Here is a 27,917-nt window from a genome sequence, read left to right as displayed (position 1 = left end):
TGAAGAAAAAGCATTTCAGGATGTATATTTATACATTTCTCTGACATTAAATTCAATCTTTGAGATCTTCTTCCTTGCCACTCTTCCAATAATCCCCTTTTTGTGCAAGGCCTTAGGGATTGTGGAGCCATGAACTGATTTCTGCAGCTTACTCAGAGTGACTGTTGGCGTCACAGAAGCCTCTCCTACAAGTGCCATTCTTCTCCGGTGATTAAGTTTGGGGGGGGGGGGGGGTGCTGACCTAGGTAGTGTGGCTATGGTTTCATATTTTTTTCCAATTTTTCATGATGGACTGCACTGAGCTCCAAAGTATGTTCAGTGCCGTTGAGATGGTCTTGTGCCCTTCCCAAGATTTGATTTATCATTTCCCCGACTTACCTTGAATGCTCTTTCGTTTCATTTTGGTTTGGTATGTTGAAAATCTACCATGCTGTTGGACCTTACAGAGAGAGGGGGTGTTTATTCTTATGAATTCATTAGAAACAGGTGATCCTCCAAGTTTTTACATCAACAAATTGGGTGAACTGGTAAGGTAATATTGCACCTGAGGAAAGTTAGCGTAGTAATTACAAAGGGGCTGAATACTTTTATCGGCCTCACAATTTTGGTGTTAGTTTTTAGTAAATTGTTGACAAGTTTTGGTATTTTTCTTTTGATTAGACATGATGCACAATGTTTTGTAGATTAGCTCAAAATCTTACTTCAGATTATTTTAATTTAGAAAATGAGACAATAAAATGTGAAATAGTTGCAGGGGCTGAATTCTTTTTCAAGGCACTGTATTATTTATTCTTCACTTCCTTTGGTTTGTGTGACAACTTGTTTCTAATTTATTTTTCAAATGAGATCATGACATAACAAGAAGAGATTTATCTACGGGGATCCAAATCTCAAAAACAAGTGGAGTAGTACTCAAAGCAGTGTTTCACCATTTCCTATTGCACTGAGAAAATTCTTATCTTGATTCTTTAAAAAAACAAAATGAAAATTCAAACAATTGCAGGCATAAGCTTCATTAAGGACCATAAGATGCATTTGTAGACTGAAACACATGACTTTGTTCAATTTAAGTAATATCACTCAAAGAAATTTTCAGCCAGAAATGCCTAGTGCCCTCGCTATTGTTGTGCACTTTATCTGATTATCTGAACTTGTGGAGTGATAAATCTGAATTTAAAATGATGAACCCTGCAAGGCAGCAGGATCTTGTGCATCTAACCATTAATCCATCCATCTGTATTTTCATCCAGGTCATCAACACGTATCACAAGTAGAAGTCCTGTCACCAATCCTGGAACCCCACTGACTAATCTTCAGTTTTGTGTCAGGCACTCATTTATGATCCAACACCAAGACATTGTTATGCTAGACTATATACTCTCTTACCAAGGACTCCTTGGAATATCAGAGCAAAAGTCAAAATATGAACGAATCTCATATGAAAAGTTGTAGGTGCCTTGAGCAGCAGACCTTAGACACCTCTTCATCACCTACACTGGTCTAGCCAAAAATAAAGGAGTACTGCTGCTCAATTTATCTCAGGAAATAGCACTTGAATCAGATCAACTAGTTGACCTGTACTTCCTTGAAGGGTCAAAGTAGCAGGTGCATGAAAATACTATCACTGCCAAGTTATATGCCACCTTCTATTATTGCTGGGTCAGAATCCGAGAGCTTTCTCTTTAACGCACTGGCAGTAATTTCAGTGAAACGTTTGCAAAAATGGTCAGTTAATTCCATTTCCTAAAGAGCAATAAATGTTACCTTTTCTAGATTTGTTTTTATATTATGAATGAATAAGGGAAAGGAGTATGACTCCAGAATTCCTTTTCTGAATCTCTCTTTAAATGAATTTTGCTTCCTTTGAAATTCTCTTAAAATCTGCTACTGACTATGCATTGTTATGCTAATAGTTCCATTTTATTGTCAGTATCAAATTTTCTTCAATAATGGCTCATGCAAAATTAAGATATATATTAGCCCGTAATAAAATATTGGTGGGATTTTTGAAGGAACTATCAGCAATTGCACTTATCATTACTGACAATTCCTGTCATTTAAGGAATCCCTTACAAATGAATAAGTTCTGACCCATTAAGTCTATATGGAACTAGTCTTTCTCTGTTGCATGTTCTTGAGAATTTATAATAATTAAAGTAAAATATTTATATGCCATGTAAAACCATACTTGGAGACATTTTAGACATCTCATGAGCTTAAATTAAATCTGCTCTTTCCATGTATTAATAATCATTTTTGGTGCATTACCATTCATGCATTTGTAAAGTGCCACAACATTATATTAAATCTTAATTAAGAGCAAAATATTGCAGAAGTGGAGTAAGATGAATGGAATTTTAATTTAAATACTGTTTGCATAATCAAGCACATTATTTAACATAATGCTGCACAGCATCTGTAGCCCCTTTGCTTATTGTACAGACTAGTCACACATCTATATTTCTGCACTGGAAACTTGATACCAGTGGGTCTGAGTTTTGCAGGACAACAGTGAAAGGAAACATAGGTATTAGAGGCAAGCAGGCAGCTGCTTGTGTCATATGGGAGGAGAACATTGAAGGCCTCATAACCAAGACCTCGTCCAGCAGTTGCTCTTATTGGGCCTGACTGAAAAAGTTCTCCTGAATGCAAGTTTGAAATGTTGTGCTCTTCATGTACAATACACCAACTGCATCCAGTTATAATAGCATAAATTAAATTCCTCATTGATTCTGCCCTCTTTTTAAATTTTCAGAAATTTTCTGGAATTTACTCTTCCACCTAGCTCAGACTGTCCTAACATTGTGGCTGCCCTTTATTGTTGCTTTCCTCAATCCACAAAGTGTCATTTGAGGATCTGTGGATTATTCCTTTCTCACAGCTAAGTTTTTATTTTAGTATTGCCCCCAGCTCCCTCATTTTCAGCCCAACCTACTTCATCTGAAAATCCTGTAACTAGGAAAGTTAAGCCATCATCTTGCATCTCTTCCAGCCATATTTCAGGAACAGATTTTCTTTTTTACATATGCAGTACTTACTGTAATTTATAGTTTTTATTATTATGTAATGCAATCTACAACAAATTTCATGACATATGCCAGTGATCATGGCTGATCTATGCTGGCATCATCTCTTCTTCTATGTCATTTCCCTTTATCCTTGTATTCAAAAGTTTAAAGTAAATTTATTATTAAAGTACATAATGTCATCATATACTGTCCTGAGATTCATTTTCTTGTGGGCATTCACAGCAGAACACAGAAAAACAATAGATCATTGAAAAACTACGTAAACAAAGGTGCACAACCAACCAATGAGTAAAAGAAGATGAACAGTGCAAATACAAAAATAATAATAATAACAAATAAGTAAGTAATACTGAGAACATGAGTTGTAGAGTCCCTGAAAGTGTGTCCATAGGTTGTGCAATCTATTTAGTGTTGAGGTGAGTGAAGTTATGTACACTGGTTCAGGAGCCTAATGGTTGAAAGATAATAACTGTTTCTAACTTGGTGGTGTGAGACCTAAAGCTCTTGTACCTCCTTCCTAATGGCAGCAGAAATAAGAGAGCCTGGCCTGGATGGTGGGGGTCCTTGACGATGGATGCTGCTTTTTTTGTGGCAGTGCTCCTTGTAGATGTGTTGAATTGTAGGGAGGGATTTGCCTGTGATGCACTCTGTTGTATCCACCACTTTTTGTAGGCTTTTCTGTTCTTGGGCATTCGTGTTTACATACAGGCCATGATGTAACCAGTTGTTGTAATGTGAACAAAGTGACCAGAGAGACACAGCTATAGATAGGAAGTAGTCTTTTATTCAACAAAAGGAGTAACAGCAGGCATCATCTTGAAACCCTTTCAGAGAAATAGACCCATTTGACCCAACATTACATGACATTTTATATGCTAAAGATCAATGGACAATTCTGTATCTACAATGCTTCCTTTGAATTGCGCATAACTTCCATATCTCCTCCGCATCCACACTCCAAACAACCAAAATAAATATTAATCCACATTGTCTGATTTTTCAATTAATGGTTCTAGGAACCTATTGTCCATAGCTGCATTTTAAGTTTAATATTTATTCCATGTTGAGGTCTGAAGATTGGTGGCTGAAGTTAGTTGCTGGAGTTAATACTTTGCTACATACCCTAAGTCCAGAATATGCTCTAACATCAGATAGGATACTCTCCACTGTGCATCTGTAGAAGTTTCTCAAAATTTTAGATAACATGCTGAACCTGCGCAAATTTCTATGAAAGTAGAAGCACTGCCATGTCTTCTTTGTTATGGCACTTGTATGCTGGTCCCAGGATAGATCCTCTTATACGATAACGTAGAGGAATTTAAAGTTATTGACCTTCTGCACCTCAAATCCCCTAGTCAACACTGGCTCATGGGCCCCCCAGTTTCTTCCTCTTGTAGTCAATAATCAGCTCTTTGTTTTTGTTGTTTGGAATTGCCCATGTGGCTAACAATGAGGAAAAATGCTTTGCATTGCAGGAGCATATATATTTCTGGTCATTTGGGTAGAAAAATGGCAAAATCATATTTTAAACCAATTCTGATGAAGAGTCTTTGACCTTAAACACAAGGTCTGTTTCTCTTCCCACAGATGCTGCCTAACCTGCTGATTATTTCCAGCTTTTTCTGTTTTTATTTTAGATTCCCAGCATCTGCATTTTTTTCCTTTAATCTAGATCCATGTGAGGTAATGCATTTGAGGAGCTGCAACAGGACAAGAAACCCACAATAACCAGGACGATATTGACTGGTGCAGAGGAAGAAAGGGAGTATATACCCACAGGTCTTTGAAGGTAGCAGATCATGTCAATAAAATAGTTAATTAGGCATGCTATTTGCCTACTTGCATTAGCTGAGCCACATAATACAAGTGTAAGGATGTTGCACCATAAATACATACAACAAAAGTTTGACAACAGCTTAAATTTTACATACATTGCCGGTCACCACGTGATAGGAAAGATGTGATTATAGTGGAGGGGGTGCAATGAAGAAATGTGAGCACTGGAAAATTACACCTCTGATAAAGATTGAATGTACGGCTTGTTTTTCTTGTGAATTGAGGAACTTACCTGAGGTAGATTAAGTTAGGTGAGGGTCTTGGAACAGCTGCCTGAAAAGGAGGTGGAGGCTGACATCATTATCACATTTATATATTACTTCAATGGTTGTTGTTAAGCCCATCACCTCTAATGGGGCATAAGCTGCTGACAACACCTCACCAGAGTCTTCTGTCTTGGATCATTCTTTCAAGTTCTCCCCAGGTGTAACTGATTTTCAAGGATCCTTCCTGTCCCAGGGATGAGGTCTTTGGAGCTCCTGTTGCTGTTTCTGTAGCTCTGGGTTGTTTTTGGATGGGGTTGCTGGCCCCATGCCAAGCCCTTCTCATTTCACAGCCAGGCTTTGGGCTGTGCTTGGTGGAGTTATATTACTAAGAAGCAGATTTGAAAATTTAAGGTCAGTAAGGCTACAGATGTAGAAGATGGATTAAGCCAGGCAGTTCTTTCCCAATTCTTGCAGACACAGACATTGGCATGTCTGTTGTCTGTTTTATCCACTCTCATTCCAAAGCAGATGTCCTTGCAGTTGCCCATATTAAACTCCATTCACTTAATCTCTTCCTACCTCTTCTATTATTTAGTCTTTTATCAACACTGCTTACAATGGAGTCAATCCTTATATCACAGGCATGCTGAGGTGTATGGATTTATATCCATTTGTAAATAAATGTTTACACATTAACAAAGGTTGATTCACAAACTTGTGTCTAGTACCAGTCGCTGTTCTGAGGAAATTGAGCTACTTGCAATTAAATGCTGGTTATATTACCTGCACTGGGAGTTTACTGCTGTCTACATCACCTGATAGTGAATGCCAAGGTCACACTGGGAGAGCTTCACAGTATCATCAGCTCTCCACCAAACAAGCATCCAGATGGTTACTTCATAATTTCAGGAGACTTCGGTCATGTTAACCTGCAGGACATTTTACCCCAATTCCACCAACGCATCACCATGACCACTAGGAGAACAAACAGGCTGGGCCACGTGAATACAAACAGACGCAGAACTTAAAAAGCCATCTCACACCCTCATCTTGGCCTCTCTGGCTACATCTTCATTATCCTTCATTATCTTAATCCTAGCATATCAACCGCTGCTGAAAATGGTGAAACCAGCTAAGAGGACCATCGCTGTATTGCCTAATGAGGCAATCTCTATGCTCCAGGACTGTTTAGAATGGACGAATTGGCAGATGTTCAAGGAGGCTGCCACAAACAAAGACAAAGACCTCAAGGAATATGAGCCATTTCAGTCCTGGAGAAAAGCTTCTGCCGATCCACATGATCAATGCCTCCAGGTCACCTCTCATCCTCTGTTGCTCCAAAGAGAAAAGCCTAAGTTTACTCAACTTACTCTTCATGCTCCCCAATCCAGGCAACATCCTTGCAAATCTCCTCTGCACACTTTCTGTGGTCCACTGCATTTGTTTATTGGACAGGTAGTAATGCCATAGTGGAGTGATATGCACCTGCTGTCATATGTAGGAGATCAGGAGTATGTCATCAACTATATCAGTAAGTGTGGAGATGCCATTGGTACCTCAAGGGTGGTCATCTCGGTCCAACCAGAGCCCTTGCCTGAATGCAGAGGTGCTCTCCTACTAAAAGCCCAGGATGCTGCCTTCAAATCCAATAACAAAATAACTCACAGAGCAGCCAGGAGAAACCTCAACTTAAGCATCAAGAGGGATCATTATTAGGTATGTGTTGGGGAATTTTTTTTGCCCTCTTATAAGAGCAGCATATGTAAAAAGGACCCTGCAGAGAGTCAGCTCCTGTATGGCAGCCGGGCCAGACAACATCTCAGACTGAGTTCTCAGGGAGTGGTCACACCAACTCACTGACGTCTTCATGAACATCTTCAACACATTACTTGGCCAGGTTACTGTCCCCACATGCTTCAAATCAACCACCCATCCTTCCTGTATCAAAGAACACAATTCCTTCAGAACTGAATTACTACCGCCCAGTGGCACTGACGCCAGTCAACCTGAAGTGACACATGCGAACAGCTGAAAATGGCACATATCAAAAACTCTATTCATGCCATTTTGGACTAATATAGTATGCTTACTGACAGAACCACTCTACGACAGATGACATAAGATCTGTCATGCATTTGGCCCTGACTCACCTAGAAAACAAGGACACTAATGTTAGATTGCTGTTTCTGGATTTCAGTTTGGCATTCAACACTATTGTCCCGTAGACCTTAGTGAACAACTGCTGCTCCATAGTCTAAATACACCACTGTGCAACAGTGTATTAGACTTCCTAACCAACAGACCTCAGATAATCAGGATGTACATCTGTGCTTCGTTACCCATTATCCTTAACATGGGTGACCCTAGGACTGTGTGGTGAGCCTATTACTGTACACTCTGCACACATGTGACTGCATGGCTCAACACTGGAGCAGTTACATTGTCAAGTTCGCCAGTGACATGACAGTGGTAGGGCTCATCTCCAACAACAATGAGATGGCCTACAGAGAAGAGGTGGAAGAGCTTGAGACCTGGTACCTGGCAAATAACCTCTTCTTTAACTTAAACAAGACAAAGCAGATGATTTTTAGGAGAACTCGCAGCACTCAACCCACCCCTTCCCCTTTTCATCAGCTGTACAACAGTGAAAATTGCAAGCAGTTCCATACTCCTGGGTGTGTACATGACACACAACCTCTTATGGTCCCAGAACACATCTACACCATCAAGAAAACTCATCAACACCTCTACTTTTTGTGGAGGCTGAAGAAAGCGGGACTTTGTTCATCCATGTTCACAGTAGATGTGCAGTAGAGAGCATCCTGACAAGCTACATCATGCGTGGTCTGGGAACTGCACAGTGACAGACAGGAAGGCTCTGCAACGGGTAGTCAAAACTTCCCAAACCATCACTGGTACCAGCCTACCTACCATCAAGGACATTTATGCAGAAAGATACTGGAAAAAGGCCAGCAACACCATGAGGGATCCAACCCACCCTGCTCACGGACAGTTGGTCTCCCTTCCATCAGGGTGGAGGCTACGTAGCCAGAACCACCAGACTCAGAAACAGTTACTTTCTGCAAGCAGTAAAAGTGATGAACACATCTACCCACAAGCTCCCACCACTACTTTATTATTTCCAGACAATCACCTTATATAGAGCCTCATGTCAATTTATGGATGTACAATTTATCTATTTATATAAACTGTCATGTATTTATATACATATTTTTTAATTATTGCAATTTTTATCTTTTATGTTTTTATTGTGCTGCTACAGCTCTGGAGTAACAATTTTTTTGTCTTTTACATTTTTGTACAGGAAATGACATTAAACAATCTTGAATCTTTCTGTTCATTACTGGTTACTAATAAATATGGTAAACAGTTATGCTTCATTATCGATTTTTTGTTGGACACTTAAATCACATCTTGCCAATTTGAGTACCACTACTTCCTGTTTTTGTCATAGCCATTTTCCTAAGCCAGTCATAATTTGCCTTTAGTTCCACAAATTTCAAATTTGACTGAGTCTCATTTAGGGAATATGAGCTTTCAAGTTATTGTACTGGCAATCTTGATATTAGCATTTATTTTCATGCAGTTGGATTTTGTAATATTTCCTGTAAATGAAATAAAACCTAAAATAAATAGATAGTGAGTCTGTGGGTAATCTGATTGGTGGGTTAAATTATGTTGTTTGTTCTTAAATTACAAATAAAAAACATATTGTACATAAAAATGTATATAAAAATATTTTAATTTGACTCTTTTTAAGTAAGTGTCCACCTATGCACAGTGTTTGTATTTACTTGATATCAAGTCAAGTTTATTGTTGTTTAACAATAATATATTTGACCGTTGAATGTATATAGAAGTTAGACAACGGTTCTCTGAACCAGGATGTTCAATGTTGAAGTGCTTCATAATGCACTATATTTCTTGCTTTTGATTAAACATGAAAACGTATTGATTATTTATATTTCTAAATCTGAAGCAACCAATATATAGCTGACATGAGAAAAGTGCAAGAGATTCTGTAGATGCTGGAAATCCAAAGCAACACGCACAAAATAATGGAGGCATTCAGCAGGTCAGGCAGCATCTATGGAAATGAATAAACAGTTGACATTTCAGGCTGAGACCCTTCAACAGGACCTTCATCGAGCTTTTCATCTGTCCTGCTGAAGCAGTTTGGCCCGAAACGTCGACTGTTTATTCGCGTCCCTAAACGCTGCCTCACCTGCTGACTTTCTCAAGTGTTTTGTCTGGCTTGCATGGGAAAAGTGCTGAGTTTTGTGATTAAGGTTGATTGTTCTTAAGCTCATATCAAAACTATGTTGAACAGGGAACTGAAGTCACCTAAACTGAAAAGGTAAATTAAGTGCAGTAATTGGTATTTGAAAGGTGAAGACGTTTTCCCCGACAATATCGCCAGTCATTATTGTAGCTTCAATTACATTGCAATTTTTGAACTGATAATCATGTGCCATTGCATAACATTGGTGGATCCAGATTTCAGAGTAGCATGACTGGAGCAAATTCTGATAGTATAAGATTATGTGATTGCACACCAGATGGTGTTAGTATAAAATTTTTACAGGAAAGTATACCAACTAATCAATGTTTGGTACACTGTCAAAGGAAACTCTCTTGCAGAGGATCACCTGTCAAGTAGTCTTTTAATTCCTTTACAAATGTAATCAATTAACATCTTCCCTAATACAGTAGATTCTAGTTAATTGGGACACATTGGGACCAGTACATTTTGATCCAATTAAGTGGCTGCCCCAATTAGCCAGAGTTTCATGAAAACAGTTAAAAAGGTATAAAAAAGACAAGCTACCATTCAACTGAGTAACAAATAATCTATTCAGTGGAAATACAAAACAAATTAGAATGTTATCAATACTACTACTAAACTTTAAAACTGCGTATTAGTTCCTAACTGTTATCGACAAAAGAATTTATCCAGTACACCTGTACGCTGCCGTGTTCTTTTGATCAACTGTAAATGAACAAAATCAGTGCAGACATATAGTGTAGATAATGGACTATCTTCATACAATGCTGTTGATGATTGCATTCTCCAAAACTTCATTTTCATTGTAACATTCAAGATGATTGCCAGTACCTTCAAATTTTACTATTTGCTGAAATAGTGAAATCGATTCATGTTCACTCCTGGCCATTTCTGGCATCTTTAAGCCTGAATGTTTGAAACTGCAGTGAGTCAAACAGTTCTGGATTGCCTTTTTTGCTTATTTCTCGCCATCTTAGGTTGAGGATATTGCAGAGGGCAATACCAGAGATTCAACTGCATGGCACAATAGTACAGCAATTAATACAGCTGCCTCAAAGTTCCAGGGACCGATGTTTGATCCTGAACTTGGGTGGTGTCTGTGTGGAGTCAGCATGTCTCCTTGCATGACTGAATTTTCGTCTTGTGTTCTATCTTCATTCCACATCCCACAGATATGCCAGTAGTTTAATTAGCTGCCATAAGTTGTCCTTTAATTGACTATTATAAAGTATTCCTTAGAGACAATGAGTGGCAAAAGAATCACAGTATCTGGCTATGTGGGATGCAATAGGTAGTGGGCAACACAGAAAAAAAGAAAAGGAGAATGATGGGATTGTTCTGCTGGAGCCAGCATGGATCCAGTCGGCCTATTGTGCCACATTAACTATTCCCTGTAAAGCCACTTTACCGGAGATCTATTGGAATTAAATTTTGAAATCTCAATGTGTTCCTGTAACTTCCATCAATATCCATTTTAATTGATAATTCTACAATGCAATAATACATTTTTTAAATGTTTAATTCAATTTTCCAAACATCTTATATATGCCCAGATCTTTTTGAAATGGATACACCAAATGACTCAATCACAAACTTTTAAACCATCCCACAGTAGTAACTTGTAAATTTAATGTGTAAAATCAATTGTACCTTGTATTTCGTAATTTTTTGCTGCTAGGTCATATATTTATTTGAGCAAGTCCTTCTTCATAGGATCCACTCACTAGCTGCTTTGTCATCTATATTCTGACCCTTTACAATATCATTTACCTCTATCTCTTCCTCCTCCCTCCCCCCCATTTTCAATTCAGGGTAAAACTTAGCTTTGTTTTTGGTTGAATATTATGATGATCAAATCCATATAACCATATAACAATTACAGCATGGAAACAGGTCATCTCGGCCCTTCTAGTCCCTGCTGAACACTTACTCTCACCTAGTCCCACCGACTTGCACTCAGCCCATAACCCTCCATTCCTTTCCTGTCCATATACCTATCCAATTTTACTTTAAATGACAATATCGAACCTGCCGCTACCACTTCTACTGGAAGCTCATTCCACACAGCTACCACTGTTTGAGTAAAGAAATTCCCCCTCATGTTACCCCTAAACTTTTGCCTCCTAACTCTCAACTCATGCTCTTGTTTGAATCTCCCCTACTCTGGATGGAAAAAGCCTATCAATGTCAACTCTGTCTATCCCCTTCATAATTTTAAATACCTCTACCAAGTCCCCCCCTCAAACTTCTGCGCTCCAAAGAATAAAGACCTAACTTGTTCAACCTTTCTCTGTAACTTAGGTGCTGAAACCCATGTAACATTCTAGTAAATCTCCTCTGTACTCTCTCTATTTTGTTGACATCCTTCCTATAATTTGGTGACCAGAACTGTACACAATACTCCAAATTTGGCCTTACCAATGCCTCATACAATTTTAACATTACATCCCAACTCCTATACTCAATGCTCTGATTTAGAAAGGCCAACATACCAAAAGCTTTCTTCACCACCCTATCCACATGAGATTCCACCTTCAGGGAACTATGCACCATTATTCCTAGATCACTCTGTTCTACTGCATTCTTCAATGCCCTACCATTTACCATGTATGTCCTATTTTGATTATTCCTACCAAAATGTAACACCTCACACTTATCAGCATTAAACTCCATCAGCCATCTTTCAGCCCACTCTTCTAACTGGCCTAAATCTCTCTGCAAGCTTTGAAAATCTACTTCATTATCCACAACGCCACCTATCTTAGTATCATCTGCAAATTTACTAATCCAATTTACCACCCCATCATCCAGATCATTAATGTATATGACAAACAACATTGGACCCAGTACAGATCCCTGAGGCACACCACTAGTCACCGACCTCCAACCTGACAAACAGTTATCCACCACTACTCTCTGGCATCTCCCATCCAGTCACTGTTGAATTCATTTTACTACTTCAATATTAACACCTAAAGATTGAACCTTCCTAAATAACCTTCCGTGCAGAACCTTGTCAAAGGCCTTACTGAAGTCCATATAGACAACATCCACTGCTTTACCCTAATCAACTTTCCTAGTAACCTCTTAAAAAAATTTCATCAAGATTTGTCAAACGACCTTCCACACACAGATCCATGTTGACTGTTCCTAATCAGACCCTGTCTATCCAGATAATTATATATACCATCTCTAAGAATACTTCCCATTAAGTTACCCACCACTGACGTCAAACTTACAGGCCTATAATTGCGAGGTTTACTCTTAGGATCCTTTTTAAACAATGGAACAACATGAGCAATACACCAATCCTCCGGCACCATTCTCGTTTCTAATGACAAAGCTCAAATCCATGAGCTTAGTAACTCTATGCTCTGTCAGCTTCATCATGTGTTATTGATGTTATTACAAGCTCTTTACATTTGTGACCATGGGATGTGGACTTTAAAGAGATACAGTTAGAATATAATTTTCTTCTAGCAATTCCTACTAGCTTTAGAATGAATGTTGTAAATATAAGAGAAGGGAGAGAGGGTGCTGGAAAACAATAAACACTAGAGACATCTTCGTGGGTAGGGGATTCATAAAGACCATCCAAGTCTATGCAACCAGCCTTGCTTGACTTGATCCAAGGAGCAATACCACATGAATGTGGTGTATGATTGTCCTTTCAGGGAGGTTACAATGCTGGCAAATCCTCATTCCCACTCTGTCTGCTCACATGGGCTATTGAAAAAAGTACATTAAGTATTCCCTTCCTGAGTATATAGTCTGAAAAATTTGTGAGGTGTGACATCACAAGAGCAATCTGGAGTAGTCTGCAAACTAGGAAGCTGAGAATGGCTATGACCTTTTTCTCCATAAGCTAAGTAGCCCAAGCACAATGTGTGAACCTATATGTGAGGTTGCAGGAAGCTACAGATCTTTGTGTAGAATTGTTTTGGTGACTCCCTAGCCTACATAGATGCACCTCTTTAGTTATGAGGATGTCTTAAGTTCTGTGGATGCCTCTGATATTTCTGATGCAAGTATATTTTTTGGATCTTTGTATGAATATGCACACCAAATCACATCTTTCGTGGGTCTTTTTGTTTATCATGTTTTTGGGGCACTAGCCCAATATTGTAGTTTACTATGCAATATGGTTATATATTAGAGATATTTATTTCTGTGCCTAATTTCTCAATGTTAGGAAAGAGGGTGTTCGGCAACTTTTGAAAGGGATTAGGATAGTTAAGTTCCTGTAGTCAATGGGATAAACACCATGTGACTACCGGAAGCAAGGGAAGAAATTGCACTGCCTTTGATGATGATCTTTACATCCTCAGTAGCCACAGGAGTAGTGCAGGATAGTTGGAATGTGGTAGATGTTACTCCTTTCTTTAAAAAAGGTAATAGGTATAAACCTGAGAATTATAGACCATTGCATCTTACGTCAGTGGTAGGCAAACTGTTGGAGAAGATTCTTAGAGACAGTACTTACGAGCATTTGAAGAAGCATAAGGATAGTCATCATGGCTTTGTGAGGACGTGGGTCATGCCTCACGAGCCTGATAGAATTCTTCAAGGAAATGACAAGAGTTCAATCAGACTTGTGAGTAAAACAAATTGATGAAGATAGAGCAGTGAATGTGGTGTTGTATGGAGTTTAGGAAAGCATTTGACAAGGTTTCCCTTGGTTGGTTCATTCAGAAAGTGAGGAGGCATGAGATCCATGGAAACTTGGCTGTGTGGATTCAGAGTTGGCTTGCCTACAGAAGGCAGAGGGTGGTAATAGATGGAAAATTTTCTGCCTGGAGGTAAGTGACTAGTGGTGTTCAGCAGGGACATTGTTCTCGGACCCCTGCTGTTCGTGATTTTTATAAATGACTTGGATGAGGAAGTGAAGGTGTGTTAGTACAAACTTTGTAAGTTGTGAGATGACATTGTGGATTGTGTGGAAGGTTGTTGTAGGTTTCCTTGGGACATTGATAGGATGCCAAATGGCAGATGGAGCTCATTCCAGGAAAGTTTGTAATGATTTAATTTGGAAGGTCAAACTTGAAGGCAAAATATAGGGTTATGGTAGGTTTCTTAGCAGTGTGGGATTCACATCTATAGATTCCTCAAAGTTGTAGCACAAGTTGAAAAGGTGATTAAGAAGGCATATGGTATGTTGTGTTGGCCTTCATTTGTGAAGTTACTGTGTTAAAGAGCTGTGAAGTAATGTTGCAGCTCTATAAAACTGGTTAGACCACACTTGATCACCTCATTACAGGAAGTATGTGGAAGCATTAGAGTAGCTGCAGAGGAGATTTCCCAGGATGCTGCCTGATTTAGGGAGTATGCCTTAAGAGGATAGGTTGAGTGAACGAGGGTTTTTCTGTTTATCAAAAAGGAGGATGAGAGGTGATTTGACAAAGGTGTACAAGATGATAAGAGGCATAGATAGAGTGAACAGTCAGAGACTTTTTCCTAGGACGGAAATGACTAACATGAGGGGGCATAACTTTAATGTGTTTGGAAGAAAGTATGGGGGGGGGGCATAACAGAGGTAGGAATGCTCTGCCAAGGGTGATGGTAGAAGCAGATACATTAGGGGCATTTAAGAGACTCTTAGATAGCCAAATGGATGAAAGAATAATGGGAGGGAAAGATTAGATTGATTGTAGAACAGGAAAAAAGTTGGTGCAATATTGAGCACCAAAGGGCCTGTACGGCGCTGTACTGTTCTATGTTCTGTGTTCTAATGACCGAATATAATTTGGAACTTAAATCAGATTGCAATCTTGATATCTATGTATAAAATATATAATTTATACTGAAATACTGACTGATCAATGGTACTAATTGCTTATATATAACATTCAAAAGTTAATTTATTATCAAAGCATATATCCATATACAACTTGAAATTTGTATTCTCCAGAATGCCACAAAAACATAAAGAATATGAAAGTCATTCTGAGAGAAGCATCAAACCCACCCCCCCATACAAAACCAAACAGCATCTCGATCATCAACCCCCTCCCCCCATACACTAACCATCCCAAAAATCATTCCCACTTCCACACAAATAACTTAACAGAACATCAACCCCCAAACACCCTCCCTTTATGTATTGACCTTAAATAGATGTACTCAGAAGTGTAAAAATAAACATTGTGTTCTGAAACATTGTCCATGTTCACTTAATGGATCTAATGCTTTTTTTTATCATTGAAAAGATTTTTGTCTCAGAAAATACTGTATGTGTGTGAAAATGTCTTCTGGTCCCAAAGTAATGTTTTTGACTTCTGTGTTAAAAGTTTCAATGTCATGTAGAAACTTTATTTTGGCTCCAATTTTATATAATGTGTGTTGGCAATTTGTTTAGTTCAAGTCAAAAGATGTTTGAAATACAAATCAAAGAAATATTTCATCATGTTTTAATTAATAGAATTAGCATCTTTGTTGGTAATTTGATTTTCACTTCATTATTTAGTTTTCAACTGATAATGCTCCTATTTTAATATATTTTGAATGTCATCATATACAGGTTTACATTTAGACTGAATATTCAGAGATTGAATATTTAAGTTCCCTCATCTTTGAAGTTTCAAGCATGAACTATAGTTAATGAGAAACCTAGTGCAATACTAGCTATTTAAATATTAAAATTTTCTAAGGATCACTTTTGATTATTCATCTTTATGTAATTCCAGGTGTCCAATATTTGCAGTACTGAGTTTAAACGAAAATTATTGGTCACAAAGAAGAATAGCTAGTTACTGCATGTCTTCATTGAGAATTAAATTTTAAGCAAAGCTTAATGGGTATATTCCTGTGGCAACTAACAAAGAGTTTTTGCTACAATGTGCTTGACTATAGTTTAAAATGTATTCTTGTTAGAATTCCCCTGCACCCAGAACAGTTGTGCAGCTGGAAAGCTTTGAAATCCATTGTGTTCACCAGTGGAATTAATCCATGTCCTCAATGCCATTTTAGTGTCACATTTATTTTGTTATGCCCAACTTGACTCAGCCTCCAACATAATTTGTTGATTTTTTGTTGTGCACAGATTGCTCGACGATACATCAAGGATTGGCTTGAAAGAAAGAAGCCACCATTTGGTGCTATTAGCAGCTGTGTGCTCCTTATGATCATATATTCAACATTTTGTGATACTTTCTCCAATCCGAAAATTGACCTGGATACCTTTAGCCTTATATTAATTGTTTTTATAAGTAAGTAACAAGCAATATTCAATAAGAATACATAATGTTCATTTTTAATTGCAAGTAGATCATTGTTAGCTATACAAGATTAGATCACACAGTAAGTTGTAAGAAACTAATCGCCTAAGTATATGGTGGGTCCATGTGATATCTTCAGCATTCTGGTGTCACTTTCGTAAAGCACAACTATGAACCATGATGTTAAAAAAGAATCAGAAGTAATTTTGATAGGTTAATTTTATTTTGCTTATAAATAGCATATAGTGGGTGCTAGTACTCCTTTTCCAATGTACAGAAAGTCCCTCACTCTCATTGCAGCTTTGGAAAGGCATATACATTATAAACAGAGAAACCGAAACATATTTTTCTTCACTATATTTTTAGGTTTTCTTGTTATGTATCCAGCATAGATGATGAAATTCATCATTGCTTTCTGAGGAAAATAAAGTTTTAAGACAAATCCTTAAAAACAGCAGAGATCTCCTGGCAGCTGTGAAACTTGATTTCTTGTAAGCTTCTGAAACATATATGCAGCTGGTACATCAAAGAAGAAGTACATTCAAAATTCTCCAAAGCAAACTATCATCATCGTCTCCCAAATCAACTTGTTATACATGTTAATTGTAAATGGCACACCACCTTGTTCAGATGCCCGATACTAAACTCCTGAAATAGACATTCTATTTTGAGCTCACTGTAAGAGACAGAGGAACAGATCTAAAGATGTTCTCAAAGCCTCCTTGAAAAAGAAGAGCATTCCCACCATCTCATGGAAACGTGATCTCTGAACCATTCGAAATGAAGGAGAATAAGGGAAGATATTGTGAACCCTAGAGAGCTTTTAGAAGCCCAGAGTAAATTTAGAGGAGCACATCATCTCCCAAGCACCCCATCCACTCATCCCATAAAACATCTTATGTCCCAGCTGTGGCAGTGTCTGGAGATACCACATTAGTCACCTCAGCCATCTTAGAACCCACAGAACTAGGGAGGAAGAAGGTCATCCTCAATCCCAAGAGACTGTCTAGGAAGAATGGAATTCACAGCTACAAACCCCATTTCCATAAAAGTTCGGATATTTTCAAAAATGCAATAAAAACAAAAATCTGTGATATGTTAATTCACGTGAACCTTTATTTAACTGACAAAAGTACAAAGAAAAGATTTTCAAACAACAACACACACAAAATGCTGGTGGAACACAGCAGGCCAGGCAGCATCTATAGGGAGAAGCGCTGTCGACGTTTCGTCTTTTGTGTGCATTTTGTGTGTTGTTTGAATTTCCAGCATCTGCAGATTTCCTCGTGTTTGCTCTAAGAAAAGATTTTCAATAGTTTTACTGACCAACTTAATTGTATTTTGTAAATATACACAAATTTAGAATTTGATGGCTGCAACACACTCAACAAAAGTTGGGACAGAGGCATGTCTACCATTGTGTTACATCACCTTTCCTTTTAATAACACTTTTTAATCATTTTGGAACTGAGAATACTAATTGTAGTAGATTTGCGATTGGAAATTTTGCCCATTCTTGCTTGATATAAGACTTCAGCTGCTCAACGGTCCGTGGTCTCCATTGTCTGATTCTTCTCTTCATTTTCAATAGGAGATAGATATCGACTGGCAGCAGGCCAGTCAAGCACATGCACTCTGTGTCTACAAAGCCACACTGTTGTAGCCCCTACAGAATGTGGTCTGGCATTGTCCTGCTGAAATAAGCATGGACATCCCAGGAAGAGACGTTGCCTTGATGGCAACATAAGTCTCTCTAAAATCCTAATATAAGCCTCAGAGTCAATGGTACCTTCACATACATGCAACTCACCCATGCCACGGGCACTGATGCACCCCCATACCATCACAGATGCTGGCTTTTGCACCTTTCGCTGTTAACAATCAGGATGGTCGTTTTCATCTTTGGCACGGAGAACTCGACGCCCGTTTTTTCCGAAAACTCGCTGAAATGTGGACTCATCTGACCACAGCACACGGTTCCACAGTCTTTCGGTCCATCTGAGATGAGCTTGGGCCCAGAGAATTCGCTGGCGTTTCTGCATAGAGTTGATGTATGGCTTCCTCCTTGCATAATACAGTTTCAGGTTCTGGATGCAGCGACGGGCTGTATTAAGTGACAATGGTTTTTCGAAGTACTCCCGGGCCCAGGTGGCTATAATTGTCACAGTAGCATGACGGTTTCTTAGGCAGTGCCGCCTAAGGGCTTGAAGATCACACGCATTCAGCAGTGGTTTCCAACCTTGCCCTTTACGCACTGAGATGTCTCTGAATTCTCTGAATCTTTTCACAATATTATGTACTGTAGATGTTGAAAGACCTAAATTCTCTGCAATCTTGCATTGAGAAATGTTCCTTTTGAACTGACTAACAATTCTCTCATGAATTTTGGCACAAAGGGGTGAGCCACAACCCATCCTTGCTTGCAAAGACTGAGCCTTTGATGGACGCTACTTTTATATCCAGTCATGATACGTCACCTGCTACCAATTAGCCTGCTTAATGTGGAGTCTTCCAAACCAGTGTTACTTGAATATTCTGTGCACTTTTCAATCTTATTTTAACTCTGTCCCAGCTTTTGTTGAGTGTGTTGCAGCCATCAAATTCTAAATTTGTGTTTTTTTCAAAATACAATTAAGTTGGTCAGTAAAACTATTGAAAATCTTTTCTTTATACTTTTGTCAGTTAAATAAAGGTTCACGTGAATTAACATATCACAGATTTTTGTTTTTATTGCATTTTTGAAAATATCCCAACTTCTCTGGAAATGGGGTTTGTAGTTATAACCCCTATTACCAAGTTTTATATATTCAGGATAACCTTGTAAACAGCCTGAAATTAGTTCACTGTAATTCTGAATTCAATCTGAACTAAATATTTTGAAGGTCATTTGTGTTTGAAGATTACAGTAGCCTATGTCAAAAACACTAGTATTCAAATATGTTTCCAGCAATTTTTACAAAATTTTATTCAGAAGCATTGTGTTTTTGTTTTTGAATTGAGTGTAATCTTTGGACTTAATTGTTATAGGATTTCAAATTCTGATATAAATTACTTTTAATACTAGAAATTACACAGTTTAGGGCAAGATGAAACTGATGTTTAGTATAGCAGTGGTTCTAATTAACTGCTGGATATGCTTTCTTTATGTAAGCTCTTTGATATTACTAGTTTAATTATTTTAACAAATTTTATTATTAAGTCATATAGATATGTTTGAAATTGTAGAGTGGGCCATTATCATGTTGACTAGTATTCATATAAGGAACTTGCAGTTGTTTTAATAAATTGCAAATAATAATGATAACTTCATTGTTAATATTGTGCATGAAAATTTATACGATTTAAAAATCTGACAATAAAAAGGATAAAATGCTGAAAAGTTTAATATGAATTTATGTTAATAGTTGTTTGGTTTTTCATTCTAATTGCATAGCAGATTGCATGCACATTGAAAATAATTGTAGTTTTTAGCAATATCAAATATTATTTCATTTTTTCTTTTAGTATTTTCCCTTCAGCTGAGTTTCATGTTTTTAACATTTTTCATCTCTACAAGGTGGGTTATTTTTCTTTGAGTACATTTCCATTTGCAGATAGAATATGGTTAATATAAAATGTATAATTTGAAAATATCAGCTTGTCCTGTTGGGTAAAAAATTCAGTCTGAAATTTTAGACAATACTCTCAGGCGAACAAATTAGACATTGGATTGCACAACAACAGTAGGATACTGAGGCCTGTTTAGAAACATAGGTATAGAAACATAGACACAGCTTTTAGTCATGGATATTACACTCTTTATTTCCTTATTTTTTTTCTTCTAAAATTAACAACACGTTTTCACAGAAAACACTTTCCCAATATTTAACCCTCTTATTTAACTTATTAACATCTGTGTAAAGTCAGCTAAATGCTAGAAACACTCAGCAGGTCAAGTAGCATCTATGGAAAGATAATTACTATTTTGTCAAAGACTCTCCTTCTGGATGAAAAGTGTTTAAACTCATCATTTGCTCAAATTGAGGCGTCCTCAGAAAAATTTCAGTAAATTTATCAGATGTGATCTCTCCTTCCTGGAGCCATCCTGACTCTGCTTGAAATGTGCTGCTATTAATTCCTTGCTAATTTATTCTAACATTTGCCAATAATTGTTATTGATAATCGTCTACTTTTTACATAGAACACAGAACAAGGGCAGGCATTTTGGCCCACAGTGTTGTGCCGAACCCGCTGAAAAGCAAATCAAAAACACCCAAATACTAATCCCTCCTAGCTACACCATGTCCATATCCCTCCATCTTCCTCATATCCATGTGCCTCTCCAAACGTTTCTTAAAAGCCTCTAATGTATTTGCCTCTACTACCATGCCAGGCAGTGCATTCCAGGCATCCACCACTATCTGAGTGAAATACTTACTCCTCACAACACCCTTGAATCTACCCCCTCTCACCTTCAGTGCACACCCTTGGGTATTAGACATATCACCCCTGGGAAACAGATACTGCCTGTCTACTCTGTCTATGCCCCTCATAATCTTAAACCTCTATCGTCTGCCATTCCAGAGAAAACACCCCAAGTTTATCCAGCCTCTCATGATACCACATGCCCTTCAAACCAGGTAGCATCCTGGTAAATCTCTTCTGCACCTTCTCCAAAGCCTCAATATCCTTCCTATAGTGGGGTGACCAGAAATGTACACAATACTCCAGATATAGCCTGACCAGGGTTTTTATAAAATTGCAACATAACCTCCTGACTTTTGAACTCAATGCCTCGGCTAATAAAAGCAACCATTCCATAACCCTTCTTAACCACCTTGTCAACCTTGTCTTCATTAAAGTTAAACACTATTTTTTCTGACCCAAGTTTCTTACTCTGAAACTGAATACAGAACTGAAGACATGATGGTTGATTTCCTTCAGTGTACAAGATAAGGAAGGTTAGGGTAGAACAATATAAAACATATGCATATGGTTCAGGTCACAACATCATAGGAAGAATTTGAAAATGCTGAAATACACACTGAAGAGATTTCCAAGAAATTTTCCAGGAATTTGAGCTAGGAGGAAGTATCAGAGAAGAAGGAGTTATCCTCTGTAAAAGAGAGAAGAAGGTTTAATGGAAGTATATCAAAATATGAGAAGCCATGAAAGAATGGATAGAAATGACATTTCCTTTAAAAGACAGATGAGTACAAAGTATAGATATGGTAAGGAACATTAGAATGGAATTGAGAGGAAATGTGTTTACCCAGAGGATGATGGCAATCTTGATCTCATTGCCTGTAACAATGAAGACTGAATAGTGTTTTTTCTCTCTATCTCTCTCTCACACATACACACACACACACACACACACACACACACACACACACACACACACACACACACACACACACACACACACACACACACACACACACACACACACACACACACACACACACACACCACCCCCCTTGAATGAGCACCTTATATATTAACTATAAGGCAAGAGACATAAACAGGAATGTAATGTTTGGGTAGACAACTCTTATTTTGGCTAGTATGGGTATAATAGGTCAGATTAATTTTTTTCTTGTATATTCCCATGCTTCTGTTATTTCCATAAAAGTTCAATGCAACAATTTTTTTAAGGTAGATGTGTATTCTATTTCTCTTTTAGAAAAAAGTCTGGTTTTACACCTGCAGATACAGTTGCCATTATGTTCTGTTCCACACATAAATCACTGACTCTTGGTAAGTAAATCCAATTTTAGAAATGGCAATGTCAGCAGTACAATCAGTCCTTAAATGTTATTTTTGTTTCCATAATTCAAAAATTATTGATAATAACCAATTCAATCAGCACAATTATTATGAAGCAAGAGAGAATTAACAAAATACACTGGTAATGTTGAGATCTGTCAATGTTATCTGTAGTGCATAATCGTTGATTGATATCAGACACAAATATTGAATACAAAATGTTCTAGTTCTTACAGCTTGTTTGCCAAACATAGCTGGAGTATTTTTAAGGAGGCCTCTTGAAAGTCAGTCTTTACTTGGAATTTACCTCAAATTGCAGAGTTGCATTAATTATGTAATCTGGGTAGGTGAATGTGATAATCTTGATAGAATTTAGCAGAAACTTTTCAGATCATTAGCAGCTTTTGCTAAGCATCCCATTAGCAAATACAGCTACAACTTCCTATATTGAGCTACAGCTCAGAGGTATTTCATTGACCACAAGCTTTCTTGGCAGTTCTGCTGTTATCAAGGTTATATTGCAATATCTCCTACTTGCAGGAAATAATGAGGAAAGATATTGGAGAATCAATAATTAGTAAAGATGAGTGGCAAATACATTGACAGAGCATGTTAATTCCTAAAGTACATCAATGTGTTAATTTTTTCTTGCCAGAATTAATATCCAAAATTAATAAGTTAAAATGCAATTTACGAACTTATTCCAAAGTCAATAAAATGCCAGCAAAGAAGCATTCGAGACCTCTGCACTTATTACTGCAGGACAAGTTGTATGTGGAAAATACAAAATTGAAAGCCATTCCGCCCATTACACCTTTACCAATCCTTATAGGCCAATCTGACATGACCAACTCTGCTGCTCTTTCCCCTTAGCCCAACAAATTAGTTTTCTGCTGTGCCTATTCATTTCCCTTTTGAAAACCCTAAGTTAGCTCTACTTGCACCACGTCTGTAGACAACAAATTCTGATCACACTCTCTGATTAATTAATTTTTACTCAAGTGTTTTGTATGTGTTTTGCTCCAAATTTTCAATGCCTGTCAAATAAAGCCCAGATGTCACAATAATGTTATTAATCATGATCATGTCTGGTGGATTACCTGCCTTATTGGAGCTAATAACTGCACATTGTTTTGAAAGTCGAGTACAAAGCATAGAAACATAGAAAACATACAGCAGAATACAGGCCCCTCGGCCCACAAAGCTGTGCCAAACATGTCCTTACCTTAGAAATTACCTAGGCCTTACCCATAACCCTCTTTTACTAAGCTCCATGTAGCCATCCAGGAGTCTCTTTAAAAGACCCTATTGTTTCTGCCTCCACCGTCACCGACAGCAGCCCATTCCACGAACTCACCACTTTGCGTAAAAAAAACCACCCCTGACATCTCCTCTGCACCTTAAAACTGTGCCCTCTCATGCTAGCCATTTCAGCCCTGAGGGAAAGCCTCCGACTATCCACATGATCAATGCCTCTCATCATCTTATACACCTCTATCAGGTCACCTCTCATCCTCCATCGCTTCAAGAAGAAAAGGCCAAGTTCACTCAACCTATTCTCATAAGGTATGCTCCCCAATCCAGGCAACATCCTTGTAAATCTCCTCTGCACCCTTTCTATGGTTTCCATGTCCCTCCTGTAGTGAGGCAACCAGAACTGAGCACAGTACTTCAAGTGGGGTCTGACCATTGTCCTATATAGCTGCAACATTACCTCTCAGGTCTTAAACTCAATCCCATGATTGATGAAGGCCAATGCATCATATGCCTTCTTATACACAGAGTAAATCTGCGTAGCAGGTTTAAGTATCCTGTGGACTCGGACCTCAAGATCCCTTTGATCCTCCATACTGCCAAGAGTCTTACCATTAATGTTATATTCTGCCATCTTATTTGACCTACCAGAATGAACCACCTCACACTTATCTGGGTTGAACTCCATCTGCCACTTCTCAGCCCAGTTTTGCATCCTATCAATGTCCCACTGTAACCTCTGACAGCCCTCCACACTATCCACAACGCCCCCAACCATTGTACCATTAGCAAATTTACTAACCCATGCCTCCACTTCCTCATCCAGGTCATTCATAAAAATTACAAAGAGTAGGGTCCCAGAACAAATCCCTGAGGCATAACACTGGTCACTGGCCTCCATGCAGAATATGACCCGTCTACAACCACTCCTTGTCTTCTGTGAGCATAAACATAGAAGTGTAAATTCTTACCACAGCAAGAACTGTTAAAACATTAATTTTCAGCAGGAATTGCTATATCAAATAGTGGAGCAGATTTCAGGCAGTTTTCACTTTAGCTAGAAAGTTGGTAATGGGAATGGGCTCCAAACATCCCCATGATATTGTAACACTGGAAAATGGGCACCTGGGGCAAAGGCCCCACCCCTTCTCAACCACAACCCGAAGAAAGTAAGTCTTACCTGAAACCTGGAAGATATCAAGTATGTCAGTCAAAATCTGATGGTCTGTTGATTCTTACAATCCCTATAGCATGGTAGTATAACGACAAGATAAGAAAAAAATCTTGTCATCATCCACATCAGTCTGTTGCTGATATATCTGTCGTGAAATTGTTGATAAAAATAATTACTGAACTATCTTTGTGAAAACAAAAGTATTATGGTCACACTAAGGGAGCTTTCTGTCATGCTGTATACCACTTATGCTAAATGACATATATTTAGAATGGACAAATATTTAAAAATGGATTTTCATGAGATACTATAGGCATCGTTATCAGCAGAGCCGTATTCTACATAAATTAATAACCTCCTGCCCTGTATGCACTATAACCAGCAAGCTGGAGAACAAACTTTTGAATCAATGAAGTGACTAGAAGAGTAGTTTGAAGTTGTATGTTTGGTCCTACTTGAGACTATTTTATCAAAGGTACCTAAAAAATAAATTGTTAAGCTGGTAAAGTCTCAATCTGAAACTCAAAACAGTGCCTTGGAAAAAGTATTCAACTCACAGCCCTCTGTTCACATATATGAGTATTACAATCAGGAATTTGATCAATTTCACTAAGATTTTTTATGTGTGCATTACATGCTCCTTTTTTCACAGTAGAGCCCAAAAACCCAACGAAAATTGTAAAGCATGTATAATGCTTTACAATATACAAATACTAAAAATTCAAAATCTGAAATGTCAGCAGTTCACAAGACTTCATCCCCCTTGCTTAGTACTTAATTAAACACCTCACACAGATAGTAGTCTTTTTGGATAAGTCTCTGTTAGCTTTGCACAATGTGATGGAGTAAGACTTGCCCATTCCTTCTTGCAAAATTGCTCAAGCTATGCCAGGTTAATTGGGGAACAGTGGTGGACAGCAATCTTCAGGATATGCCAGAGTTGTTTGATCAGGTTAAGATTAGGACTCTGACTGGGCCACTTGAGGACACCAAATGTCTTCATTTAAAGCCACTCTGTGGTTGCTCTGGCAGTGTACTTTGGATCATTGTTCTACTAAAAGACAAATTTCCTCCACAGTTTAAGCTTTCTGGCTAGCCGGACTTTTTTATCCAGAATCTCAGTATTTAGTGTCATTCATCAATCCTGACCAGATTTCCAGACCCTGCTGCTGAAAGGCATCCTGATAGCATGATGCTACCTCCACCATACTTTACATCAGGCAAACTATTGATAAAGTTTGAAATAGATGGCTACAGTGAATTCCTTGCATCAGTTTCCTCAACTCAGCCAGCTTTAGCTATTTCATAATTGGTCTTTCAGCATCTTGATTAAAAGTTAGCAACATGTTCTGAAGATTGCACAATACTCAAGTTATGTGGAACTTCCAGGATTTTCAGTCTTGGGCTTATAAATGCTACAATGGATTATAGAAATGTAAGACGATTTGTAATTCCAATAAAAGAGGGCTTAACCATCTTCCCTTTGGTACTTAACAGTGTTAATATAATCAAATACCTCCCTAACAACCATGTCAAAACCAAAGTAACAAGCCACATAAATATTGTGCCTACATGAACCAGTTAAAGATTGGGTTTGCCCACAACAAAATGCACCTGAATAACCAGACCTGTCTCATAAATCCCATTCCATTACGATCCTGTGTGAGCACCTTCACCACATGGATTATTGTGACTCTCCAGAAAGAATAGTGATGGGGAATAAAAGCTTTCTAGCAACAGTCATAAGCCCACAAATAAATGTGAAAAATAAAGAACTCCAGTAACAATGTCATTGAAGTGTTATTCTGAGATTCCAACACCCATATCCATCCTCTTGTATGTCAGATTGACTGTAGCTGCTTAATAGATTTCCAGTTGCTCAGAGTTTTTATTTCATACCTTGGTTGAATGCAAACTTAACATTGGCAGCACATGAGGCTGCTAAACAGCCCATGGTATTGCAAGGAAGATACTAGCACGGATAGGAGATTGCCTGACTGGCAGAGAGCAAAGAGTAGAAATAAAGGGGGCCTATTCTGGTTGGCTACAAATGACTAGTGATGTTCTGCAGGGGCCGGTATTGGGACCATGACTTTTCATTATATATCAGTGTTGTGGATGAATGAACTGATGGCTTTGTGGCCAGGTTTGTGGACAATGAAAGGTAGACAGAGAGACAGGTAGTGTTGAGGAAGCAGGGAGTCTGCAGCAGGACTTGGAAAGATTAGGAAAATGAAAAAAGAAGTGGCAGATGGAGTATACTGTAGGGAAATGTATGGTCATGCACTTTGCTAGAAGAAATAAAGGTGTAGACTATTTCTAAACAGGGAGCAAAATCAGAAATCAAAAGTGCAACAGGACTTGGGAGTCCTCATGCAGGATTCTCTAAAGATTAGCTTGCCTGTTTAGTCATTGGTAACGAAGGCAAATGCAATTTTGGCATTCATTTCAAAAGAACTAGAATATAAAAGCAAGTATGTATGTGGAAGATCATGTTTGACAAATCTTATTGAATTTTTTGAAGAGGTTACTAGGAAAGTTGATGAGGGTAAAGCAGTGGATGTTGTCTATATGGACTTCAGTAAGGCCTTTGACAAGGTTCCGCACAGAAGGTTAGTTAGGAAGGTTCAATCTTTAGGTGTTAATATTGAAGTAGTAAAATGGATTCAACAGTGACTGGATGGGAGATGCCAGAGAGTGGTGGTGGATAACTGTTTGTCAGGTTGGAGGCCGGTGGACTAGTGGTGTGCCTCAGGGATCTGTACTGGGTCCAATGTTGTTTGTCATATACATATACGATCTGGATGATGGGGTGGTAAATTGGATTAGTAAATTTGCAGATGATACTAAGATAGGTGGCGTTGTGGATAATGAAGTAGATTTTCAAAGCTTGCAGAGAGATTTAGGCCAGTTAGAAGAGTGGGCTGAACGATGGCAGATGGAGTTTAATGCTGATAAGTGTGAGGTGCTACATTTTGGTAGGAATAATCAAAATAGGACATACATGGTAAATGGTAGGGCATTGAGGAATGCAGTAGAACAGAGTGATCTAGGAATAATGGTGCATAGTTCCCTGAAGGTGGAATCTCATGTGGATAGGGTGGTGAAGAAAGCTTTTGGTATGCTGGCCTTTCTAAATCAGAGCATTAA

At 38.2% G+C, this 27,917-nt stretch overlaps 1 protein-coding gene across 4 annotated transcripts in view; it reads left to right on the top strand.

Moving 5' to 3' along the window:
• The window catches only part of slc10a7 (solute carrier family 10 member 7), a 221,658-nt gene that overhangs the window by 171,828 nt on the left and 21,913 nt on the right, over nt 1-27,917 (top strand). For 2 of the 4 annotated variants that reach the window (XM_059965004.1, XM_059965003.1), the window contains 3 exons: nt 16,417-16,582; nt 20,096-20,147; nt 22,257-22,330. In XM_059965004.1, the coding sequence (XP_059820987.1) occupies nt 16,417-16,582; nt 20,096-20,147; nt 22,257-22,330 (292 nt within the window). Of the gene's footprint in view, nt 1-1,250; nt 1,846-4,701; nt 4,819-16,416; nt 16,583-20,095; nt 20,148-22,256; nt 22,331-27,917 lie in introns of those variants that run through there. The other 2 variants (XR_009511279.1, XM_059965005.1) reach the window with 2 other exon arrangements.

The sequence above is a fragment of the Hypanus sabinus genome, chromosome 3, assembly GCF_030144855.1.
Source record: "Hypanus sabinus isolate sHypSab1 chromosome 3, sHypSab1.hap1, whole genome shotgun sequence".
In the NCBI taxonomy this organism is placed as follows: Eukaryota; Metazoa; Chordata; class Chondrichthyes; order Myliobatiformes; family Dasyatidae; genus Hypanus; species Hypanus sabinus.
This window is presented reverse-complemented; position numbering and strand designations above follow the sequence as displayed.